At 45.4% G+C, this 24,750-nt stretch overlaps 1 protein-coding gene across 1 annotated transcript in view; it reads left to right on the top strand.

Moving 5' to 3' along the window:
• Window positions 1-20,795, top strand: part of LOC120996027 (retinol dehydrogenase 7-like) — a 43,897-nt gene extending 23,102 nt beyond the window's left edge. The window contains exons 3-5 of the mRNA XM_040425682.1: window positions 12,330-12,588; window positions 14,061-14,224; window positions 20,532-20,795. Coding sequence (XP_040281616.1) covers window positions 12,330-12,588; window positions 14,061-14,224; window positions 20,532-20,722 — 614 coding nt within the window. The 3' untranslated portion in view covers window positions 20,723-20,795. The remainder of the gene's footprint in view (window positions 1-12,329; window positions 12,589-14,060; window positions 14,225-20,531) is intronic.
• The last annotated feature ends 3,955 nt before the right edge of the window (window positions 20,796-24,750 follow it).

The following is a 24,750-nucleotide window of genomic DNA, read 5'->3' as shown; positions in this document are numbered from 1 at the left end:
ACACTGTGGCTGTTACCGCAGATAACGACATGGGTGGCAACCATGTCCTGGGAGTCAGCCCGAAGGCCGGGACACTGCCACCACATGTACACCATGCAACCAAACGTTGCCACGGGCAACCACAGTGAGGAGAAGATGTAAGTGTACACCACACAAAACAGAGAGTGCACACCGACATACAAAAGTGCATACATACACACAACTCCTAGGAAACCGCACACATAGCCGTTGTCCGCGGCAACCGCACCTGAGGCCAACTACATTATGCCTCAAGCTGCGGTTGAAACTACAACACAAAACCGCGGGCAACAGTATGCGGCTCCCATGGAGTCACGGCCAAAACCGTGGCCGTGACAACAGGTTTCACAAGCTGCTACGTAATCCTCAACACTCTTACGTAACCCGGGCCACCAGAACCTCCGGGACACAGGATCAAAGGTGGACTTACCACCAGGATGTCCAGCACGGACAGTATCGTGATGTTCCTTGAATTCCTTGTATCGCAGTCCATCAGGAACAAACAACCTCCCTTGGGGACAAGAACCAGGAGCCCCCTCCTGAGCTCCCAACACCTCCATCTCCAATTCGGGATACAGAGCGGAGACCACCACCCCATCAGCCATAATCGGAGCAGGATCCTCTGAATCACATCCCCCAGGAAAACTGCGAGACAGCGCATCAGCCTTGACGTTTTTAACCCCCGGACGAAAAGTAACCACAAAATTGAACCTGGTAAAGAACAGTGACCATCTGGCCTGTCTAGGGTTCAGACGCTTGGCAGATTGCAGGTAAGCCAAATTCTTATGATCCGTATATACAGTAACGGGATGAGACGCCCCCTCCAACCAGTGACGCCATTCCTCGAAGGCCAATTTTATGGCCAGCAATTCCCTATCTCCTACATAATTCCTCTCGGCGATCGAGAGCTTCTTGGGGAAAAAAAAGCACACGGAACCCATTTGCCAGGAGATGAACCCTGCGACAGCACTGCTCCAACCCCCACCTCTGATGCATCAACCTCCACCACGAATGGCTGAGACACATCGGGCTGCACCAGAATGGGAGCAGACGCAAAACATTCCTTAATAGCCGAAAAGGACTGCAATGCCTCATCCGACCAGACAGAGACATCGGCGCCCTTCTTAGTCATATCGGTCAGAGGTTTCACAATGGTAGAATAGTTTGAGATACATTTTCTATAATAGTAAACCACAAAAAACGCATCAAAGCTTTCTGATTCTCCGGTCGGTCCCATTCCAGAACCGCTCTGACCTTTTCGGTATCCATATGAAAACCAGAGTCAGAAAGCAGATATCCCAGAAACGGAAGCTCCTGCACAGCAAACACACATTTCTCCAATTTGGCATATAATTTATTCTCCTGAAGGATCGTCAAAACCTGTCTCACGTGATCCTGATGGGTCTTCAGATCAGGAGAATAAATTAAAATGTCATCCAAGTGAACTACCACGAACCTCCCCACAAAATGATGGAAAATGTCATTGACGAATCGCTGAAATACCGCTGGCGCGTTAGTTAACCCAAAAGGCATAACCAGATTCTCAAAATGACCCTCGTGCGTGTTGAAGGCTGTTTTCCACTCATCCCCTTCCTTGATTCTGATCAGATTGTAGGCCCCTCTTAAATCCAACTTGGAGAACACCTTGGCTCCAACAATCTGATCAAAAAGATCGGAGATCAAAGGAAGAGGATACGGATCACGGACCGTAATACGGTTCAATTCCCGGAAATCCAAACAAGGTCTCAGTGATCCATCCTTTTTCTTTACAAAGAATAAACCCACTGCCACCGGAGACTTAGATGGCCTAATATGACCTTTTGCCAAACTCTCGGCAATATACTTCCGCATGACGTCTCTTTCAGGTTGAGAAAGATTGTAAAGCCGACACTTTGGCAACTTAGCCCCTGGGATGAGATTAACTGCACAATCATAGTCACGATGAGGGGGCAATTCCTGAGCCCCACCCTCCGAAAAGACATCCGCAAAATCTGAGAGATACTGAGGTAAAGCCGTAGTAGACACACCAGAGATAGATGTGCCCAGACAATTGTCCGAACAAAATTCACTCCAACCAATGATCTGTCTTGCTTGCCAATCTATAATTGGGTTATGTTTTTTTTTTTTCTTAATTCTTTATTTAAATAAATACAAAAGTCCAAATATGCATTAGTAAAATTATACAATACAATCCTTGTATCAGATATATAGGACATCAACAATATCCCATCATACATCAATTCCCATAATAATATCTTATGGCATTTGTGATATAATGAAAGGAACCTCGTCGAAGCGAGGACCCTTTTCGACTGGCCCATAACCATATCAGGCTAAGAAAAGAAAAAGCAAATAAGAACATAATCCTAGCATTAAAACAACATTACCAGTATGAGTAAAGTGCATAAATGGACACAGATTAGGAAGAGCCGTTTTTAGACAATAACAACAGTAGTAGGAAGACAATACACACAGACAATAGACACTAAGGGGGGAGGGGGGGATGGGGACTGAGTATAGGGTGAATCAAAAGTATAAAGTAGAATCCGCAGTTTAGACCAGAAGGTCCTGATACTCCTGAGACTCCTGAAAAGAAAACCAGGGGGCCCATGAATCAAGAAAGGCTTTATGCCTAGCCCTCAGCTGGGAGGTAAGTTCCTCCATTCTCCGGATCTCCTCCACCTTTTGGATCCAAAAACTGATAGTCGGAGGCACCGAGAGCTTCCACCTCGCGGGGATACATGACCTAGCCGCTTTCACCAGGGAGCACAGACAAGACTTCCGGAGAATACTCATTGGCAGATCCGAGAAAAATAGTAAAAAGAAACCAGGGGTGTGTGGAATCGTAAATCGGAAAATTGAAGCCAAGGTCTAATGTACCAGCTGCCAAAAAGGACGAATTTTTGGGCAATCCCAGAAAATGTGTAACATGGAGCCCATATCGGAGTCACAGCGCCAGCAATTAGGAGACGCAGATGGGAACATTTTCTGCAATCTAGTTGGAACATAGTACCACCTGGACATTATCTTGTAGCCCGCCTCTTGGAACCTACTCGCTATGGAAGACCTGTACAGTAGAACGAAGAGTTTTAACCAGTGGTCGGGAGGGATGTTAACTCCTAGGTCTTGTGACCATTTAGCCACAAACGGAGGAAGGTAGTCCTGACGAGGAGCTATCAAGGACTGATAACATTCAGAAAGGGAATGTCTATAGGCGCCTACCCCAACACAGGTTTTTTCAAACGATGTGAGAGCCCTGTCATATCCCGTGGAGGTCGGAATAGATGAAAGAAAGTGCGTCAATTGCCTAGCTCTCCAGAAGCCCAAAGAGCAGGGATCTGTTATACTTAGAATCTCGTCATAAGTGCGCCATCTGCCTGAGGTTCTGAAGAAGGGAGCTCGGGACCTACCATTAGTTCTCCACTGCAGGAACGGACCGCCCTTGCATCCCGCAGGGAAAGTGGGATTCCCCAAGATGGGAAATAAAGGTGAGGGGAAAGGGGAGATCAGAGGGTTATCTCTGATTCTATGGAACTGTGAGATAGTGGGTCCAATTGTGGGATGATTAGCTAGGGCTTAAGGTAGTTTAAAAGCCACCCAGGGCAGAGACTCTAATGGGTAGTTCGAGCATAATTGTTCAATTGATACCCATTGCTTGAGCTGCGAATGCCTACACCAATCCACTATCCTCTGGAGCAGGGAAGCCGAGTGGTATTTACGTAAGTCAGGTACTCCTAGTCCCCCTTTGTCCCTCGGTATGTGTAAGAGAGATCTGGCAAGTCTCGGGCTACCCTTTGCCCAAATAAACCTAAATATGTCTCCATGCATCTTGTTAAAAAAGCTAGCGGGTAGTTTGATAGGGAGGGTCTGAAAGAGGTACAACACTCGTGGGAGAATATTCATTTTGAAAATGGCGCATCTTCAAAACCATGTGTGCAGTCCTTTCGACCACTTCTTAAGATCTTCCCTAATCCGTTCCCGGAGAGGGATAAAGTTTCTGTGGTATACCTCTTTCAGATTTGTGGGGATATATGTACCTAAGTATTTCACTGCCCCAGAAGCCCAATTGAAAGGGAAGGAGGCCACTAGGTCTGCCACGAGTATAGCAGGAAGGGAGACATTCAAGGCCTCTGATTTCTGAAAATTAATCTTCAGATTCGAGAGACCATGAAACGTTTGAAATTCCGCCATCAAATTAGGGAAGGAAGTCTTGGGATTAGTCAAAGTAAACAGGTCGTCCGCATATGCCGCTATCTTAAATTCTTTACCCTCCACCGAGAGTCCCGATATATTCGGGTTCTGTCGGATTGTCCTCAGGAGCGGCTCAAGGGTAAGAACAAAAATCAACGGGGAGAGGGGACAACCCTGGCGGGTCCCATTCCGTATCGCAAAGGACGGGGAAAAAACACCATTCACCTTTGCGGACGCAGAGGGAGACTCATATAAAGCTCTTATCCATGATGCCAGAGGACCGGCGATACCAAGATATCGTAGCACCGTGAACAACCAAGGCCAGCCCACTCTGTCAAAGGCCTTTTCCGCATCTGTGGATAGGAGACAGTACCACAGATCCCGGCATGATGAATAGTACCACAGATCCCGGCTTGATGAATCAGGTTGAGAACCTTAGTGGTATTATCCCTCGCCTCACGTGACGGAATGAAACCCGCCTGATCATTGTGTATAAGATCCGAAAGCAGCGGGACCATCCGTGTGGCCAAAATATTTGCGAACAACTTAAGGTCCACATTTAATAATGAAATGGGATGATAGTTGCCACAAAGTGTGGGATCCTTCCCTTCCTTGTGTATCACTGTAATATGAGCATGTGACATATCAGCAGGGAGAGAACATCCTGTGCTAAGTGTATTGAGAGCCTTAGCTAGCGGGGTCTGGAGCAGTGGTAAGAATCTCTTATAATATGACGCCGGGAGACCATCCGGACCCGGGGCCTTATTGGGTTGCATATTTTTCAAAGCCTCTGCTATTTCATCTGCCGAGATCGGTCTATCTAAGTCCCTAAGGGAGTCTGCAGGTAGTCTCGGCATGCCCGAATCCAGCAGATACTGGTTCATCTTTGAATGTAAAGTCTCACTCGTGTCATACGGGGAACATAATTCCTGGCTCTTTGCTCCCTAAGTAATCTGGCTAGGAGTTTGCTACTTTTATTTCCAAACTCAAAGAAATATCGGCGACCTTTAGCTAGAATGGTTTTTGTGCGTATATCTAACTTTTCCTTAAGCTTACTTCTAGCCAATAGAAGGGAGGTGTGTGCAGCCACTGTATGAGACTTTTTATGGGCCTGTTCCAGGGTAACTATTTCCGCCCAAATTTCTGAAATTTCCTCCGCCCTCTCTTTCTTACGTCTAGCTCCATGCTTGATGAATTCACCTCGGATTACACATTTGTGAGCCGCCCAGATAGATATGGGTGACACGTCATCCGTTTGGTTAGTTTCAAAATAATGGGAGATCTCCGTATGCACCTCCTGCGCCACCACCACATCCCGCAATAGGGATTCATTCAATCTCCACTGCCAAGATTTCGGAGCGGGGAGGGGGGAATTCAATGAAACATGGAGCATCGCGTGGTCTGAGAAGGTCAGCGGATCTATGGCCGACGAGGCCAGGAGGGAAACCGCCGAATGTCTCAATAAGAAGTAGTCTAATCTGGAGTAAGTATCCCTCACTGCCGAGTAGAACGTGAAGTCTTTGACCTCAGGGTTAAGGACCCGCCATGCATCTACTAATTGATGAGAGTGTAGTAGCTTTTTAAAGTCCCGGAGATATGAATGCGAAAGGTGAGAAGATCCCCTAGAGACATCCACAACCGGATCTAGTGCCACATTTAGATCCCCCCCGACCAACAAGGTACCCTCTACAAAATCTTCCAGGCGAGTCAGTATCCCAGCTAGGGCCTTAAGTTGTTTAGTGTTAGGTAGGTACAAGTTAGCCAGAGTGAAAAGTTGCCCCGCCAAACGTCCCTTGAGGAAAAGAAAACGCCCGTTATCATCAGTACGAGCATCTAAAAATTCCCAAGGCACAGATCTGGCAATGAGTATGCTCACTCCTCTAGATTATGACCCTGAGAAGCAACTATGGTAGGTATCAGGATACCTAGGGGATTTGAGCGTTGGCATAGCATCCCCGAGAAAATGGGTCTCCTGAATAAAAGCTACCTGAACCTTCTTGCTTCACAGGAGTCGGAGAATGGAGGAACGCTTCTCAGGAGTATTCAGTCCGTTGGCATTGATAGACGCAAACTGGACCTTGGACATGGTTGTAGTCTGCAGAGAAAAAAGGAGAGTGTAAATAAAAATAACTCAGAACGGAGGAAACAAGAGGGAGGGGAGGGTGGGGGGAAGACAAGACAATGAAAACAATACAATAAGTCCCTAACTGGCTAATCCAGTGAGGGAACACAAAGCCTGCAGAGAGAAACTCCGCAGAAAATTGTGGGACAAACTCCCACTATGCGATTCTTGGAGGGCTCGATATGAGTCGACCAAGATTCGCCGGACCTAGTTGGGGAGAGGAAGAGCACTCAGTAAAAGAATAACCAAATGTCTCCCAATCCCTGAGCCAAGATCCAATAATTCCAGATGTCACACGATAAATCAACTGGTTAGTAAATGAAACAGTAACAGTAAGCCCACTCAACCAGAGTGAGATAACGGTACTTGGGGTATATCCCACTAGGACCCTGATAAAGACAAGTACTGGCTAAGCTAGAAGAGGCCAACACGCCGCAACGAAGGCCCGTCAATCTGGCTCAGCACGGATTGTACGATCTCGTCTTCCCCTTGGTACATCCTGAGGGAGAAACCGATTCTCATTCCCCCCCTGGAGACTAGGTGAGTCCAGGACAAAAGAGGCAGGAATTGGAACGTCCCACCAGTTTGGCAATGAAACTATCGGGACATCCAAGAAGCGGGACAAGTCCTCAGCTTGATCCGGTGAGAGAAGAGCAAAGGTAGTCCCATTCCTGCGGACAATCAAATGGAAGGGGTGTCCCCAACGATATGTGGCTCCAGCGTCAGTGATGGTTTGGAGGATGGGCTTCAGAACACGTCTCATCATCAAAGTTCTCCTAGAGACATCAGGAAGAATATGTACTTGAGAATCTACAAAAGGCACGGTGCCTCGCCTCCACGCTCTCTGAATCAACTCTTCCTTTTCTCTGAAGAAGTGTACACGACACAACACATCTCGTGGATTGGATGCACTGACACGTCGAGGTCCTGTAACTCTGTGGACACTATCCAATTCTATCTCGGAATCCTCTGGTCTGTCAAGAAGAGTATTGAAGATATAAGTCACCGCTTTGCGCAGTTCTGAGGACTGGATGTCTTCAGGGATCCCCCGCAGCTTAATATTGTTGCGGCGCCCCCTGTTCTCCTGATCATCAAGCTGGAGCAGCATATGTCTGTTCATAGCTTTTTGAGCGGCCACACTTGCCTCCACCTGAGTTAAACGTGATTCCAGAGAGGTAGAGAGACTCTCCTGGGAGGTCAGCTTAGTAGAAATGACGCTGATGTCAGCTTTGACTGATGCAATTGCCTTATCTTGTTTAGATTCAAGTTTCGACAACATCGTCTCTAAGTCCATTTTGGTGGGCAGAGTGCTGAGTAGCGACCAAATATCACGCAGCTTAGGGCTTTTAGCGCGTTTGTCGGACGAGGAGGAGGTTGAGGACGCCGAGTCAGAGGCCTCCGACATTGAGTGCGGTCGGAAAATAACAGGGGTATCTGTTAGGTCCTGCTGTGATTCCACAGGATCCCCCACCACGGAACTGACCCCAGCCGGGGCGACAGGCGGCGTGTTCTGCGCCGAGGCTGTAGGGGGAGACCCCAAAACGATAGACTGCCATGTCTGCAGTTGCGGTTTTGTTCCCTCAGGTGCCCGCGTCCCAAAAGGATTAAGCCCCGGAGTCTCAGAGCCCTGTGATGGCGTTGCAGGAGCTTGAGGTCGGCAGAGCTCCTGACAGGGGGAGTCGGGCGACAGTCTCACCTCCGATCTAGTAGGTGCAGGCATCTTCTTAGGAGACAGAGAGGCCGCTTGCAGTGGGGGCCAGGAGCTGGAGTTGAGGGCAAATGCAGGCTTTGCCGGTGTCAGCTGCGTCCCCTCTGCGCTCCGGTCTGCAGTAATTATGGATCCGGTGGGCAAGATAGCTGGGGCTGGGGGTAGGTGCTGGCTTTGCTGTGCGGGCACGTCCGACCCTGTCGATTCAACAGGCGCCATCTTGGGAGCGCCGCTCGGCGTCTCTGTCGGCTGCTGCTGGGTAAAATACCTTGCGATCTGTGGTTCAGCCGGCATGAAGCGGGTCCCCCGGCGTCCAGAGCGTCTCACCATACCCTCTGGAAAAGAAAGGGGCCACAGGGAGCCTAGAAGTAGGTAAAAGAAGGGCCCAGGGACCGGGAGCTCTGTAGGTTAGCTGCTCACGCGTCCATGCTCAGGCCACGCCCCAATTGGGTTATGTTTTGTCAACCACGGTAACCCTAAGACTATAGGAGTGGGCAAGTCCTTCATGACAAAACAAGACATGATCTCAACATGTGAATCACCCACCCTTAACAGAATACCATGAGCAATATGAGTGAGACTCCTTTGAGAAAGAGGGGAAGAATCAATTGCGAAAACCGGAATCTCTCTTTCTATAGTACAAGTACTTAGACCCAGATTTTGAAGAAAAAGAAAATCAATAAGGTTTACCCCAGCACCACAGTCAATGAATAATTCAACAAAAAAATTCTTGAGTCTAGCGCCACCATAGCTGGAAGGAGAAAATGAGTATTACAGGGAGCTTGCATACCTGCTTGCTCTACCACCCCATTCACACTACCAAGAGTCAGGGATGTTTCTTTTTTCTCTTTAAGTAAACCTCTTTGTGATTCTTTCTCATCAACATGCGGTTTAACAAAAGGACAAGCAAAAATATAATGACCACTTTTTCCACAGTAGTAACATAGTTTATGCAACCTCCTAAAGTTCCTACTACCAGAACAGATAGATACCTGACCCAACTGCATGGGTTCCTCCCCTACCCCAGAGTTACATGTCATATCACCCTGGGGAGCAGGTGAGACGAAACCACTCACAGAAGGGATCCCTTGCGCGGAGGGAACCTTACACCTCTCTCTAATACGTCTATCTAACCGTACTGCCAAAGACATGGCATTCTCCAATGTATCCGGGTACTCATGAAAAGCTAGGGCATCTTTCAATCTCTCTGATAACCCCTGACAAAACTGACTACGTAACACGGGGTCATTCCACTCTGACTCAGTAGCCCATCTCCTAAACTCAACGCAGTAAGTCTCTGCAGTATGTTCACCTTGTAATAAATTACGCAATTTAGATACCGCCATCGAGACCCGATCTGGATCATCATAAATGAATCCCAAGGCTTTAAAAAATTCTTCCACAGACCGGAGGGCCAGAGAACCGGACGGCAGAGAAAAGGCCCAGGATTGCGCGTCCCCTTTAAGCAGGTTCTGTAAATTGTCCTGACGAAGGGGGCACTTCGCCCTTGAAACGCGTTGACTTTAAATAAAAGAATATTATTCATCCCAAGGACTGATTTATATGCCAGCAGCGCCGGATAGTGGTCTGATATTTTTATGATTTTCTGCATACTTTAAGCAGGGAAATGATTATCCCTACCCTCTGACTCTTATCACCAGACGAAGATGGACGCAGCCGAAAATACAACTTGCATGACTCTTTAAAGCAGATAAAGTCATCCACACCCCCTGCAAATCTATCAGGGAGAGCGACCTTAGGCTCCCCATAAATTTGACTCCCTCCTATTGCACCTGATGCCAGAGCATTCTGACAACGTGACCGAATTACGCAGATCCGCAACCTCTAGGGATAATCCCTGCATGCGATCAACTAGCGCTTCAATTGATTCCATCTCAAAACAGCTGAGAAATGGCAGACAAAGGATTGGCGGGTTATAATGTCACGGCAGACAGGATACAAGATACACAGGATATAACAAACAAGTGTCTAGGCAAGAAGCTGGGGAAAGGGGTCACCTCCTGACAAATCCCTACCAGCTCTCCCTAGACTTCTATGCCCACATTCAGACCCTGAAGGTGGGAATGAATGTGTCCTCGTGCCTGGGCACCCCTGGGCATCCCTAAGATGGTGAAAGAGGGAAAGAGGCAGCCTGCTCCCTCAGGACCTGGAGGGGGACAGGCGTCTCTCTAACAGCCTAGACAGACAACCACAATAAAACAAAACCAACTTATCTTTTGCTGAGCAGGAACAGCCAATCCTTACTTCCTTCCTCAGAGCCAGACAGAAGCTATAACCCGCACAGGACACTGGGAGTGGGCATAATTGAAACTCTTACCAATAAACCCACCCAGTGCACCTGAAGGGAGGCGGATACAGCTCCACTCCAAAACAATAATAAAAGGCTACACATGTGCTGCTAACCTAGCAGACCTCCGCACATGACCTGAGCAGGGCATGGCAGGGACATTATTAAAGCTGGGGGCAGTAAAAAAAATTATAATCTTACACTATGGGGGAAATTATTTTAGCTGGGGGCAGCAACAAAAAAAAAAATCCTACACTATGGGGGACAATATTTTAGCTGGGGGCCTACCATCCTGTGGATGTTCTCAGAAGGGTGGGTCTAGAAATAACTGCCAGTCAAATTCATCATTTCACATCTGTTTTTAATGGACATGAAAAACTGATGCAAAATGGATGCAAAACAGACATTAAAAACGGACACACGGCCAGAAAATGGATGAATACACTGATGCAAAATGGCCATTAAAAAACTGACAGTGTGTACGTTTTTTAACGGACGTTTTTTTTCACTGTCGTGTGCATGTAGCCTAAGATGTCTTCACATTCAGCAGATCTTTGTGCAGAATATTTCTGCAACTGAAAAGCAGTTCCAGTCATTGGGGGCTTGCAGAAATACATGTGCTTCCCACCAAAACGACCCCATTCAGATGAATGGAAATTTTTGCCACAAAACCTGCTGCATGTGAAGGTACCTTAAGCATTAATTACAGGTACTAGCACAATTCTTTTTTCAACCCCTTGTCGACATATGACGTACTAGTACGTCATAGCAGGAAGTGACTTCCCGCAATTTGACGTACTAATACATCATGCTGATCAGGTGGACAATGGAGTGGTACATTCCCAATCAGTGCAGGGCCCGGCGTAGCTGTAAAAGCCGATTCCGGCGGATTAACCCCTTCTATGCTGCAGTCAGCGCTTACCGCAGCATAGAAGGTGTTTGCGGTGGGTAAGGGTGTCCATCCGGTCCCCGTGCTGCAGACGGGGACCCGATAGGCAAGAAGGCAGCCTAAGGCATTGCAGAGGCATCAGGGCATGCCTCCTACGGAAGCCTAGGAGATCCAGCCCCTTAGGCTGGGTCTCCTAGGCAACTGTCAGTGTATTACACATGTAGGAGGAGTCAGACCACCAAAAGTTGAAGTCCCACAGACTTTGATAATAAAAAAAATAGTTTCAAGTGAAAAAAAAAACACCCTTTCCCCTAATATACACATATAAGGTTTTAAAAAATAGAAAAAATAAATAAAAACAGACATATTGGGTATCGTTGTGTCCGTAACAACCAGCTCTATATAAAAAAGAAAACATCATCCTCCCCGTCAGATGAACACCGTAGGAAAAAAACTGTGCCAAGCGATCAAAAAGTCATATGTGCCCCAAAAGAGTACCAATCAAAGCATCACCTCATCCCGCAAAAAATGAGCCCCTACATAAGACAATCGCCCAAAAAATAAAAAAAATAAATGGCTTTTAGAAAATGGAGACACTTTTTTTTTTTTTCTAAAATGCTTTTATTACGTAAAAATTTTATATATAATGTATTGGCACGCACACCCCCTCCTAGAAAATGCACACAGTTTTGATATATATGAACATTTATTGCTGCTAAAACACTCTCAGCAGGGTCCTTGCTGGATATATAAAACTAATCATCAAAATAAACATCAATAAAAAATCTATAAAAGATATACAAGGATTTGTCCTATGCTTGTATTAGATGCAGTAATATCGCTCTAATAATTACACTTGCATTATATAGTCCATAAGTGCATAACCAAATGGATTATTTCTTGATTAAAAAGGCATTAAAAAAAGCAGTAATGTCTTTATAGTAGTACAGTATATGTTGCACATATACTACTATAAAAGACATTACAGCATTTTATTATTATTCATTATGAAATTCTAATGCCCTAGCATGGCATATGAAGAGGCCTTGTATTCCTGAATTATTTTATGGATATATCTTTTTTTTTCTTACAGGTCTTTGGGGACTAGTTAATAATGCTGGCATTTTAATCCCAGTGAGCCCTAATGAATGGCTGAAGAAGGATGACTTCCGTAAAATTTTAGATGTAAATATCCTAGGGATGATAGATGTAACCATCAATTTGCTCCCCCTGATCAGAAAATCCAAAGGACGCATTGTGAATGTGTCTAGCATTGCTGGAAGGCACGCACTGTGTGGAGGTGGATATTCTATATCTAAGTATGGGGTTGAAGCCTTTTCAGACTGCCTAAGGTAAAATAGTTTTTGTGATGCATCATGAAACATGTGTGATGATACAATTTGTCACCCTGAGTACATTAAAGGGGCATTCCAGTGCCATGGTCCCCACTGGACCGGCAGGGACTGTGGCCCATTTTTGGTCACCAGACCACTGCAGCCACTCAGTGGCCTCAGTGGTCATAAGAGCTGGAACAGCAAGCCACTGCTGAGCCTCAAAAGTGATGTACTGTTCTTGCACATGTGACCGCTGAGGCCATTGACCGACTGCAGTGGCCTCATGACCAAGAATGGGCCCCTGTCATTACTAGTCCAGCAGGGACTACTAGGAATCACAGAGCTGAAAAGGACAGTGTTTTGAAAGGTGAGTTTTAATTGTTTTCATTATCCTGGAACATCCCTTTAACATGAAAATACATGTAGCCATAATATATTCTACCAGTCTATATTCTGAGGATAATATTTCACTGATAGCCCATTTTATTGTGGGTTGCATCAGAAGCATATTCTGATTGTAGCCATTTTTTTGAAAGACTTATTGCTCATGTTTGGTTTGTGAAGGATGTCATCTTGGGGGTTTAGAGATTTCAAATAAAACCACTGAGGTTTGCACTGCCATTTTCTAGGCATTAAAAGGGTATTCCAGTAGGTACAATTATCCCCTATCCACAAGATAGCAGATAACTATCAGATTGGTGGGGGTCCTACCGCTGGGACCCTCACCGATCATGAGAACAGGATCCCTGTCCCCCTTGCAGGCCCCAAGCTACTCCCCTAAAATGACCGTAGTGGCCGGTCGCACATGTGTGGGGCCGCTCCATTCATTTCAAAGGGAGTTACGGAGATAGCCTAGTACAGCGCTCACCTATCTCCGGAACTGCTATAGAAATGAATGGAGCGGCCTCGCACATGTGCGACCGGCCACTACGGTCATTTTACGGGTGCAGCAAGGGGCCTGTAGGGGGAACGTGGCCCCCATCCTCCTGATCGCGGGGGTCCCAGTAGTAGGACTACCACGATCTGATAGTTATCTCCTATCCTGTGGATAGGGGATAACTTGTACCGACCAGAATAACCCTTTAAGCTTCAGCTCCTTATCTGCAAGTCCAACCTTGCATAAATCCTGAATCCACCAGTAGATACTTGTAGAATCTAACAATACCTCCTAATATTGTCTGATCAACGTCCAGGCCATCAGGTGTAAATCTGACACATCTTGGAGGAGACCTGGTTCCAGACACAGAAGGTTCATGAATTGACAATATAGAGTAGAGGACAATTTCCTTTCTTCTGCCATTTCTAGGATTGATATTAGAACTTATTATAACATATTTGTCTAGCACTGCCTGATATTTTTGGGGGGATTCTTGAAATTAAAAATCTGAAATGTGGATTTATTGAAGTTGATTTTAAAATTAATCATCACAGACTTTTAGATCTTGAAATATAACGGTTTCACATACAGCATTGTTCTCTCATTATTGCAGACGGGAGCTCAAAGTATTTGGAGTCAAAGTCTCCATCATTGCGCCTGACTTTTTTAAAACTGAAATTTTGAATTCTTCACAACTAAAAGAAAATGTTACGAACATATGGAAGAAAATGCCCATGAATCTAAAAAATGACTATGGGGAAAATTACTATCACAGCTGTAAGTATGATCCACTCTATGGGGAGTCTATGAGTACTGTGGTATTAAAGCAACTTTTCAAATAAATACTGAGTTCATTCACTGTGGTGCAAAATTGCGCATGCTGCATATTACATTAGTCTACAGCCTTAGGGCTCATGCACACTAACTTAGGCTACTTTCACACTTGCGTTCGGTGCAGATCCGTCTGGTATCTGCACAGACGGATCCGCACCTATAATGCAAACGCTTGCATCCGTTCAGAACGGATCCGTCTGCATAACTGTTTTTTTCAGATCTGATTTTTCACTTCGCGAAAACTTAGATCCGACAGTATATTCTAACACAGAGGCATTCCCATGGTGATGGGGACGCTTCAAGTTAGAATATACTAAAAGAACTGTGTACATAACTGCCTCCTGCTGCCTGGCAGCACCCGATCTCTTACAGGGGGCTGTGATCCGCACAATTAACCCCTCAGGTGCCACACCTGAGGGGTTAATTGTGCGTATCATAGCCCCCTGTTAGAGATCAGGTGCTGCCAGGCAGCAGGGGCCAGACTTCCCCTCCCTCCCTGCCCAGTTTTAAATTCATTGGTGGCCAGTGCAGCCCCCATCCCTCCCCAGTATTATATTCATTGGTGGCCAGTGCGGCCCCCCTCCCTCCCCAGTATTATATTCATTGGTGGCCAGTGCGGCCCCCCCTCTCTCCCTCCCCAGTATTATATTCATTGGTGGCCAGTGCGGCCCCCCCTCTCTCCCTCCCCAGTATTATATTCATTGGTGGCTAGTGCGGCCCCCCTCCCTCCCTCCCCAGTATTATATTTATTGGTGGCCAGTGCGGCCTCCCCTCTCCCCCCCCTAATTAAAATCACCCCCCCATCATTGGTGGCAGCGGAGAGTTCCGATCGGAGTCCCAGTTTAATCGCTGGGGCTCTGATCGGTTACCATGGCAGCCAAGACGCTACTGCAGTCCTGGCTGCCATGGTTACTTAGCAATTTTAGAAGCATTATACTTACCTGCGATGTCTGTGACCGGCCGGGCGCTCCTCCTACTGTTAAGTGAAAGGTCTGTTCTATAAGCAACAGGGGGGTGCGGTACCTGAGGGGTTAATTGTGCGGATCACAGCCCCCTGTAAGAGATCGTGTGCTGACAGGCAGCAGGGGGCAGTTATTACACAGTTCTCAGTATATTCTATACTTGAAGCGTCCCCATCAGTATGGGAATGCCTCTGTGTTAGAATATACTGTCGGATCTGAGTTTCACAATGGTATATTCTAACATAGAGGTGTTCCCATGGTGATGGGGACGCTTCAAGTTAAAATATACCATCGGATTGGAGAAAACTCCGATCCGATGGTATATTAATAGGGACTCCTGACTTTACATTGAAAGTCAATGGGGGACGGATCCGTTTGCAATTGCACCATATTGTGTCAACGTCAAACGGATCCGTCCCCATTGACTTGCATTGTAAGTCTGGACGGATCCGTTTGGCTCCGCACGGCCAGGCGGACACCCGAACGCTGCAAGCTGCGTTCGGGTGTCCACCTGCTGAGCGGAATGGAGGCCAAACGGTGCCAGACTGAGGCATTCTGAGTGGATCCGCATCCACTCAGAATGCATTGGGGCTGTACGGATCCGTTCGGGGCCGCTTATGAGAGCCTTCAAACGGAACTCACAAGCGGAACCCCGAACGCAAGTGTGAAAGTAGCCTAATTTTTTGTCCGTATCCGTTAGTTTTTTGTAGCCTGTATGCGGACCCATTTATTTCAATGGGGCCACAAAATAACAGAAATGACTCCGTATCCGTAAGTCCTCAAGTCTATTCCTCCAAAAAAATAGAAGATGTCCTATTTTTGTCTGTTTTGCAGACAAGGAAAGGCATTGTTACAATAGATCCCCCAAAAAAACGTATGTCACACGGATGTCATCCGTTTTTTTAGCGGATACGTGTTTTGCGGACTGCAGAATACATACATCGTGTGCTTGAGCTCTTAAATTGATTGTTAACAGAACCATAATTGCCACAGTTTTCCAATATCACACTAGAAACTCTGCAGGCTTGCCACGATTATAGAGAACCGTAGAAAAAAATGGAACATAAGTGCAATGTGGCTGCAATGTGTCAACCTAATGTAATGTAATGAGAGACTATGGGGGTCATTTACAAAATTTTTACGCCATTTTTTGACATAAAAAAAAAGACAATATTTTGTCGCACTGATGTTATTACGTCGTCCTCGCCCCTTGGGAGTATCAAGGGCATGGCAAGGGCCGGGCCAGAACATTGGCCCCAGCAAGTTTGCTAACATTTACACCTGGAAACGTGGTGAAAAACTACTCCAGTCAGAGGTTGGAGTAGTTTTTACTCCGGTCGCATGGACTGCCAGAGGTGCGCCGAATTTATGATGATGCCTGCGCCGGATCATAAATTAGGTGCTTCCTCTGGCAGCGCCAGTCTTTGATAAATGACTCCCTATTAGTATAATAACTCACATTGAAGTGCTTACTTCAAGATCACTGAATGCTACATCTCATCTCACTGATCCTCCACCATTGCCACGGTAAATGCCTGGAGACTAGGGTTGAGCGAACCCTGCAAAGTTCGGGTACCTGGACCCGAACCCGGATTTTTTTCACTGAAGTTCGGGTTCGGTGTTCAGGTGATTTTATTATTTTCCATTATAACATGAAAATAATAGCATTTTTAAGACAGAATGCTAAATAAAATGGCCATTGAGGAGTTAAATATAATTTTAAAAAAACTCACCTCATCCACTTGATCGCGCAGACTGTATCCTCTTCTATCTTCATTCAGCAGGACCTGTGATGATGTCATCGCAGGTCCTTTTGCAGGTACTGCAGAAAGAAGAATGAAGAGGATACCGGCTGGGTGATCAAGTGGATGAGGTGAGGTTTTTGTAATTATTTTTAACCCCTCAATGGCCATTTCATTTTGCATTCTGTCTTAAGAAAGCTATTATTTTCCGTTATAACGGAAAATAATAAAGTGAAGTTCGGGTCCCCATTGACTTTAATGGGGTCTGGGTTCGGGGTCAAGTTTGGGTCCCGAACCCAAACTTTGACCTGAAGTTCGGCGGAACCCAGCGAACGGGTTCGCTCATCCCTACTGGAGACATCTGGAAGTGAAGACAAGCAGAGACCAGGTAGGCACCAGAACAGCAGCAGCGGGGTATTAGTGAGGTAATGCTTCTTTGTTTAAACCCATTCTGCCCTATATAATGTGCGGGGTTAGCTCTTCTCCGGGGGTGATTCACACAAGTATCGTCGCCAGACACCAAGTTTCAGGTCCAAATATCACTTTATTTGGCACCTCAGCAAACCAAACATAAATGATACAAAATAAACACCTGCCCGGCTGGGCTCTAACTAAACATGTAATAACCTGACTCACTTAAAGTCACAGTTCACACCCTGTGAACACAAGCGGCTTTGTCAGCCAATGTCCCACAGCCTCCTGGCTGTATAGAGCACAGTACGCCCACTGTCTCAGCACACATGGGGAATAGTGGTCTCCCAGCCCTCCTGGCTTGGACCACACAGAGCCTCCAGGCCTCTGTCCACAGGTAACACACTCCCCCCCTTGCTGACACCCTGGGAGGTGCTTTGTGCCAGCCGGATTACTTCCAGCTGGTCTCGCCTGTGGTGGAATAGGGGTGTGGACCGAACTATCCACCCCTTCCTTGCCTCTAACCTGAGTGAGACCTGTCACTGTCTCACAATAAGTAAAAAAAAAAAAACTTTAAAGGGGTAAAAATAAAAACCTCACATGGATCCATAAATCTACACATTCATTGCTCTGCTAGATTTATACCAAGCTGACAGCTCAGGGGAGTGTCTTTTCTGCTGCAGCTCAGGGGGGCGTGCCCATGCTCTCCCTATCACAGCTCAGGATTCAGTTGAAGGATGAAACTGAGCATGTGCGGCCATCTCAGTGAGCAGGACAAAGAAATAAGAAATTAAGTGGCATTATACAGATACCGTATTTTCCGGCATAGAAGACTTTCTAACACTAGAAATTCTTTTCAAAAGTCGGCGGTCGTCTTATACGCTAGGTATAAGGGTAAACTCAGATCCGATGGTATATTCTAACCCCCAGGCGTTCCCATGGTGACGGGGACGCTTGCCTGGGGGTTAGAATATACAGGGCCAGAGCCACCCATAAGCAAGAGAAAAAGGTCCAGCTCGGTTAAAATGTTACTTTTATTTTTCAGTGCAGATAAAAGCCAGTTACAGTACAGTCTACGCGTTTCGGATCTAAGACAGTAGCGATCCTTACTCATTTGTCATGAGTAAGGATCGCTACTGTCTTTGATCCGAAATGCGTAGACTGGACTGTAACTGGCTTTTATCTGCACTGAAAAATAAAAGTAACATTTTAACCGAGCTGGACCTTTTTCTCTTTCTATTCAATTAACGCTGTGGTTCTCGGCATGGTCCGTGCCTGGTGTGATGGGGTTTGAGCACGCCTAAACTCTCTTTTTGCCTACCTGCACCCATAAGCAAGGTTGACCGCAATAGAAGTCACAGCGCTCTCCGCTCTGACTCTCCTGCGCTACGCTACAACGGCCCCGCCGCTCACAGGAGTATACATTTATAAACTGTAATCCGGCAGTAACTTAAATTTTTAATCAGCGCTCATCTCTTTACTACCTTACACTCAGCTCCGATAACAGGCAGTGCAGGCGGCGCTCACTCACTGATGTCACGTGCCTGCTCCTCCCACTAGGCGGCGCAGGCGCGTGACGTCAGTGAGTGAGCGCTGCCGCCCGCACTTCCTGTTACTGGAGCTGAGTGTAAGGTAGTAAAGAGATGAGCGCTGATTTAAAGTTAAAGTTACTGCCGGATACGGATTACAGTTTATAAATGTATACTCCTGTGAGCGGCGGGGAGGGGGATCTGTGGATGACACTGTTATGGGAGGGGGAATCTGTGGATGGCACTGTTATGGGGAGGGGGATCTGTGGATGACACATATAGCATAAGATGCTATATAGTGTAATCCATAGATCCCCTCATAGCAGTGCCATCCACTGATCCCCCTCCCATAACAGTGCCATCCACTGATCCCCCTCCCCATAACAGTGCCATCCACTGATCCCCTCCCCATAACAGTGCCATCCACTGATCCCCCTCCCCATAACAGTGCCATCCACAGATCCCCCCCAATAACAGTGCCATCCACAGATCCCGCCTCCATAACAGTGCCATCCACAGATCCCCCCTCCATAACAGTGCCATCCACAGATCCCCCCCCCCAATAACAGTGTGATCCACAGATCCCCTCCATAACAGTGCCATCCACAGATCCCCTCCATAACCGTGCCATCCACAGATCCCCCATGGCAATGGACCCACCATCTGTTCCCAGCCCCTAGTAGTTCCTATGTGGGAAACTTGGAATGTGAAAGGAAAAAGATAGGTTACCATGGCACTCAGGACGCTACTGAAGCCCTGGCTGCCATGGTCAGTTCCCTGGACTCGAGAAGATTGTCTTGGAGACAGGAAGGGCTGGGCAGGCAGGTGTAGTCGTATACGGCGAGTATAGCCCAACCCCTATATTTTAAATGGAAAAGTTGGGGGTCGTCTTATGCGCCAGAAAATACGGTACATTTTATTGAATAACTCAGTGGCTATACAAAAATTTTAATTACATGCAATTACAAAAGTATTCAGATCCAGGAGCTAGTGTGAAAACTGTATAATATTTTTTGTGGGACAAACCCTTTAATGCTTTATTCACAGAATTGCATTATTGCAGTCAAACCTTTCTCATTTTCCGCAGTTCGCACTTTTTGGATTGCATGAAAGTGAAGGTGAATGTGGGTCACAGCGCAAGCACATTCACGAGTTGCGATGTACGGTCTGACGCTGCGTTGTTTGGCTGTGTGACGCGTGTTGCGGCCAAAGTCTCCAAGTAGCCCTAGCTTTAAGAATGGCTGCTTTTATGTGAAATGTAATCATTTATTCTGTCATATATCAACAAGGTTGCTAAAAACACAGTAAAAACAAACTTGCCGACATTTGAAAGTTGGCTTGCAGGAGACTGAGACACACTTACGCCCTCAGTACAGAGCCTCACCCCTTTGTATGGCGCTCTGCCTATCATTGGGACAAACACAGATACTTCCAGCTGCCAAGTGCACAGGCAACAGGTCAACCAGTTTCATAGATATAAATTTGCTGACAGATGCCTTTTAACCTTCAATTTTCACCATATCATTTTCACAAGAAATTTTAATGTTACTATCTGATAATGGGATAAAACTTATTAAAAAAAAAAACACATATTTTCTCTGCACAGATTGTAACTTCATCGAAGAAATCTGCTCACGGAGTAGCAGCAAACTTACAATTGTCACAGACTGTATGGAACATGCCCTGACTGCTGTACATCCATGGACCCGTTATTCTGCGGGCCCCTATGCCAAATTCTTCTACATGCCGCTATGCTATGTGCCTACTTGTGTTGCTGATTATATGCTTGGTTCTTAATCTTGCAGAAATCATACTGAAAACCAAAACCTCGCATGATTGCATTGTCAAATAAAACAAATACCCATCAAAACTGGACATGTTTTATTTAAAGGGATATTCCGGTAATTTGAAGTTATTTCCTTTCCACAGGGATAGCTATAAGATTGTGGGGGTCCTGCCTCTTAAACCACCACCGATCACAAGAACAGAGGCCCTGTACCCTTGTGACATTGAGAAACAGCTCCCATTATTTGAACACTGTGTGTGGATTAAATTAAAGGGGTTGGCCACTCTTTAAACACTTTCCACTACTGTGTGGCAGTGTGGATGATCTGCCTGCTTTACTGTCAGTTATAAGCCGCTCCCTCGTAGTCCTGCTCTACCTTGCAGCTGAGTTCGTCCATGGCTGCACACGACATGAAGGAGCTTGAGAGGAAGCTCGTCCATGCGCATGTGCAGTCTGCTCCTGTCAGTGGTCGGCTCCCTGCTGCCCGCTCCAACTGACAGGAATCAGCTGCTTGTTCCCTCTCTACAAACAGCTGATTCCTGTCAGAATCTGGCTGTGATAAAAACCTTCAGAGTCCCTACTGCAGTAGCTACTTAGTCAATCCCCATCCCCCCCTGAAGTACCACCACACAGCCGACCCGTTAAGCCATGCCCACCGGTCCCATTAGGCCACACCCCATTCAACCAACAGGGAAAGCAGGACATCTAGTCAGGAACTGATATTATATATATATATATATATATATATACAGTACAGACCAAAAGTTTGGACACACCTTCTAATTCAAAGAGTTTTCTTTATTTTTATGACTATGAAAATTGTAGATTCACACTGAAGGCATCAAAATTATGAATTAACACATGTGGGATGATATACATAACAAACAAGTGTGAAACAACTGAAAATATGTCATATTCTAGGTTCTTCAAAGTAGCCACCTTTTGCTTTGATTACTGCTTTGCACACTCTTGGCATTCTCTTGATGAGCTTCAAGAGGTAGTCCCCTGAAATGGTTTTTACTTCACAGGTGGGCCCTGTCAGGTTTAATAAGTAGGATTTCTTGCCTTATAAATGGGGTTGGGACCTTCAGTTGCGTTGAGGAGAAGTCAGGTGGATACACAGCTGATAGTCCTACTGAATAGACTGTTAGAATTTGTATTATGGCAAGAAAAAAGCAGCTAAGTAAAGAAAAACGAGTGGCCATCATTACTTTAAGAAATGAAGGTCAGTCAGTCAGCCGAAAAATTGGGAAAACTTTGAAAGTAAGGGCTATTTGACCATGAAGGAGAGTGATGGGGTGCTGCGCCAGATGACCTGGCCTCCACAGTCACCAGACCTGAACCCAATCGAGATGGTTTGGGGTGAGCTGGACCGCAGAGTGAAGGCAAAAGGGCCAACAAGTGCTAAGCATCTCTGGGAACTCCTTCAAGACTGTTGAAGACCATTTCAGGTGACTACCTCTTGAAGCTCATCAAGAGAATGCCAAGAGTGTGCAAAGCAGTAATCAAAGCAAAAGGTGGCTACTTTGAAGAACCTAGAATATGACATATTTTCAGTTGTTTCACACCTGTTTGTTATGTATATAATTCCACATGTGTAAACACAATAATAGCATTTTTGAAACTGAAATAATGATATTTTAGTGTCTCATAGTCTGAGAGCCATAGCTTTTTTATTTTTTGACCGATTCTCTCAGGTAGGGTCTCATTTTTTGTGGGATGAGGTGACGGTCTGATTGGTACTATTTTGGTGAGCATACATCTTTTTGATCACTTGCTGTTGCAATTTTTGTGATGTAATGTGACAAAAATGGCTTTTTTTTTACACAGTTTTAAAAAAAAAATAATTTACGGTGTTCACCTGAGTGGTTCGGTCATGTGACTTTTTTATAGAGCTGTTTGTTACGGACGTGACGATACCAAATATGTATACTTTTTTTTTTTCTTCACTTTAGCACAATAATAGCAGTTTGGAAGCAAAAAATAATCATATTTTAGTGTCTCATAGTATGAGAGCCATAGCTTTTTTATTTTTTGACCGATTCTCTCAGGTAGGGTCTCATTTTTTGCGAGATGAGGTGACGGTCTGATTGGTACTATTTTGGGGGGCATACGCCTTTTTGATCACTTGCTGTTGCAATTTTTGTGATGTAATGTGACATAAATGGCTTTTTTTTATACATTTTTTATTTTTTTTTACGGTGTTCATCTGAGTGGTTAGGTCATGTGATATTTTTATAGAGCTGTTTGTTACGGACGTGGCGATACCTAATATGTATATTTTTTTTATGTATTTCACTTAGAACACTAATTTGACACAAAACAAAATGATGTTTTAATGTCTCCATGTTCTGAGCTATAGTTTTTTTAGTTTTTGGGCGATTGTCTTAGGTAGGGGCTCATTTTTTGAAGGATGAGGTGACGGTTTTATTATAAAAGGAAAGGGGCATTTTTTTTTCTTTTTTACTTTACTTACTTTATTAATTTTATTACTTTATTAATTTTATTAAAAACACTTTTTTTTAACTTTATTTATGACATTCACTTTTGGGGGTCTGATCCCCTCTGCAATGCATTACAATACATCTGTATTGTAATGCATTGCCTGTTAGTAGGGATGAGCGAACCCGAACATTTTCATAAAAGTCTGGTTTCGAGTTCGGTGTTCGGCGCTTTCTTGGCGCTTTTTGAAAGGCTGCAAAGCAGCCAATCAACAAGCATCATACTACTTGCCCCAAGAGGCCATCACAGCCATGACTACTATTGGCATGGCTGTGATTGGCCAGTGCAGCATGTGACCCAGCCTCTATATAAGCTTGGGTCACGTAGCGCTGCACGTCACTCTGCTGATACAAGTGTAGGGAGAGGTTGCAGCTGCGACGTTAGGGCGAGATTAGGCAGATTAACTCCTCCAAAAGACTTCATTCAGTGATTGATCTACAGCTGTGGATCATTGCACTGCTGCTATTCAATTGCTCAGTGTTTTTAGGCTGCCCAGAGCGTTTTTCAGTCACTTTTTTCTGGGGTGATCGGCGGCCATTTTGTGGCTTGTGGTGCGCCAGCACAAGCTGCCACCAAGTACATTTAACCATCAATAGTGTGGTTATTTTTTGCTATATCCTACATCAGGGTCAAGCTTTCATCAAGTGCATTTAACCATCAATAGTGTGGTTATTTTTTGGCCATATACTACATCAGGGGCAAGCTGAGCCTGTCACCCAGCGCCTAAAAAATAGGCCTCACATTTATATTCATCCAAATCTGTCATTACTGCTTTAGCTGGTCAAGTTATTTAGTGTCCGTCAAAGCACAGTTTTTGTTCTGGGTTGAAATACAATTCCCAATTTTGCAATTCTCAAAATTAGTGGTTTCTGCTGTATCAGGCCTACTTTAAATCTATCCCTAAAAGGGTATATTAGATTCAAGGTGCTGATAGGGTAATTCTCAAGAACTTCACACACACGCTACAGTGCAGATCCAAGTCTAATTCTGTCCGTAAACGTATACCTGTCACCCAGCGCCTAAAAAATAGGCCTCACATTTATATTCATCCAAATCTGTCATTACTGTTTTAGCTGGTCAAGTTATTTAGTGTCCGTCAAAGCACAGTTTTTGTTCTGGGTTGAAAAACAATTCCCAATTTTGCAATTCTCAAAATTAGTGGTTTCTGCTGTATCAGGCCTACTTTAAATCTATCCCTAAAAGGGTATATTAGATTCAAGGTGCTGATAGGGTAATTCTCAAGAACTTCACACACATGCTACAGTGCAGATCCAAGTCTAATTCTGTCCGTAAACGTATACCTGTCACCCAGCGCCTAAATAATAGGCCTCAAATTTATATTCAGCTAAATCTGTCATTACTGGTGTGCCTGTATTAGTGTAATACGGTACCTAAATAGATAGCCAGATAGTGTTAGGTGTCTGTAAAAAAAGGCCTGAATTTGAATTCAATACATTGGCCCGAATAATATTTTTCTTATTGTGGTGAACGGTAACAATGAGGAAAACATCTAGTAAGGGACGCGGACATGGTCGTG

Source organism: Bufo bufo, chromosome 3, assembly GCF_905171765.1.
Source record: "Bufo bufo chromosome 3, aBufBuf1.1, whole genome shotgun sequence".
NCBI classification, from domain to species: domain Eukaryota; kingdom Metazoa; phylum Chordata; class Amphibia; order Anura; family Bufonidae; genus Bufo; species Bufo bufo.
This window is presented reverse-complemented; position numbering and strand designations above follow the sequence as displayed.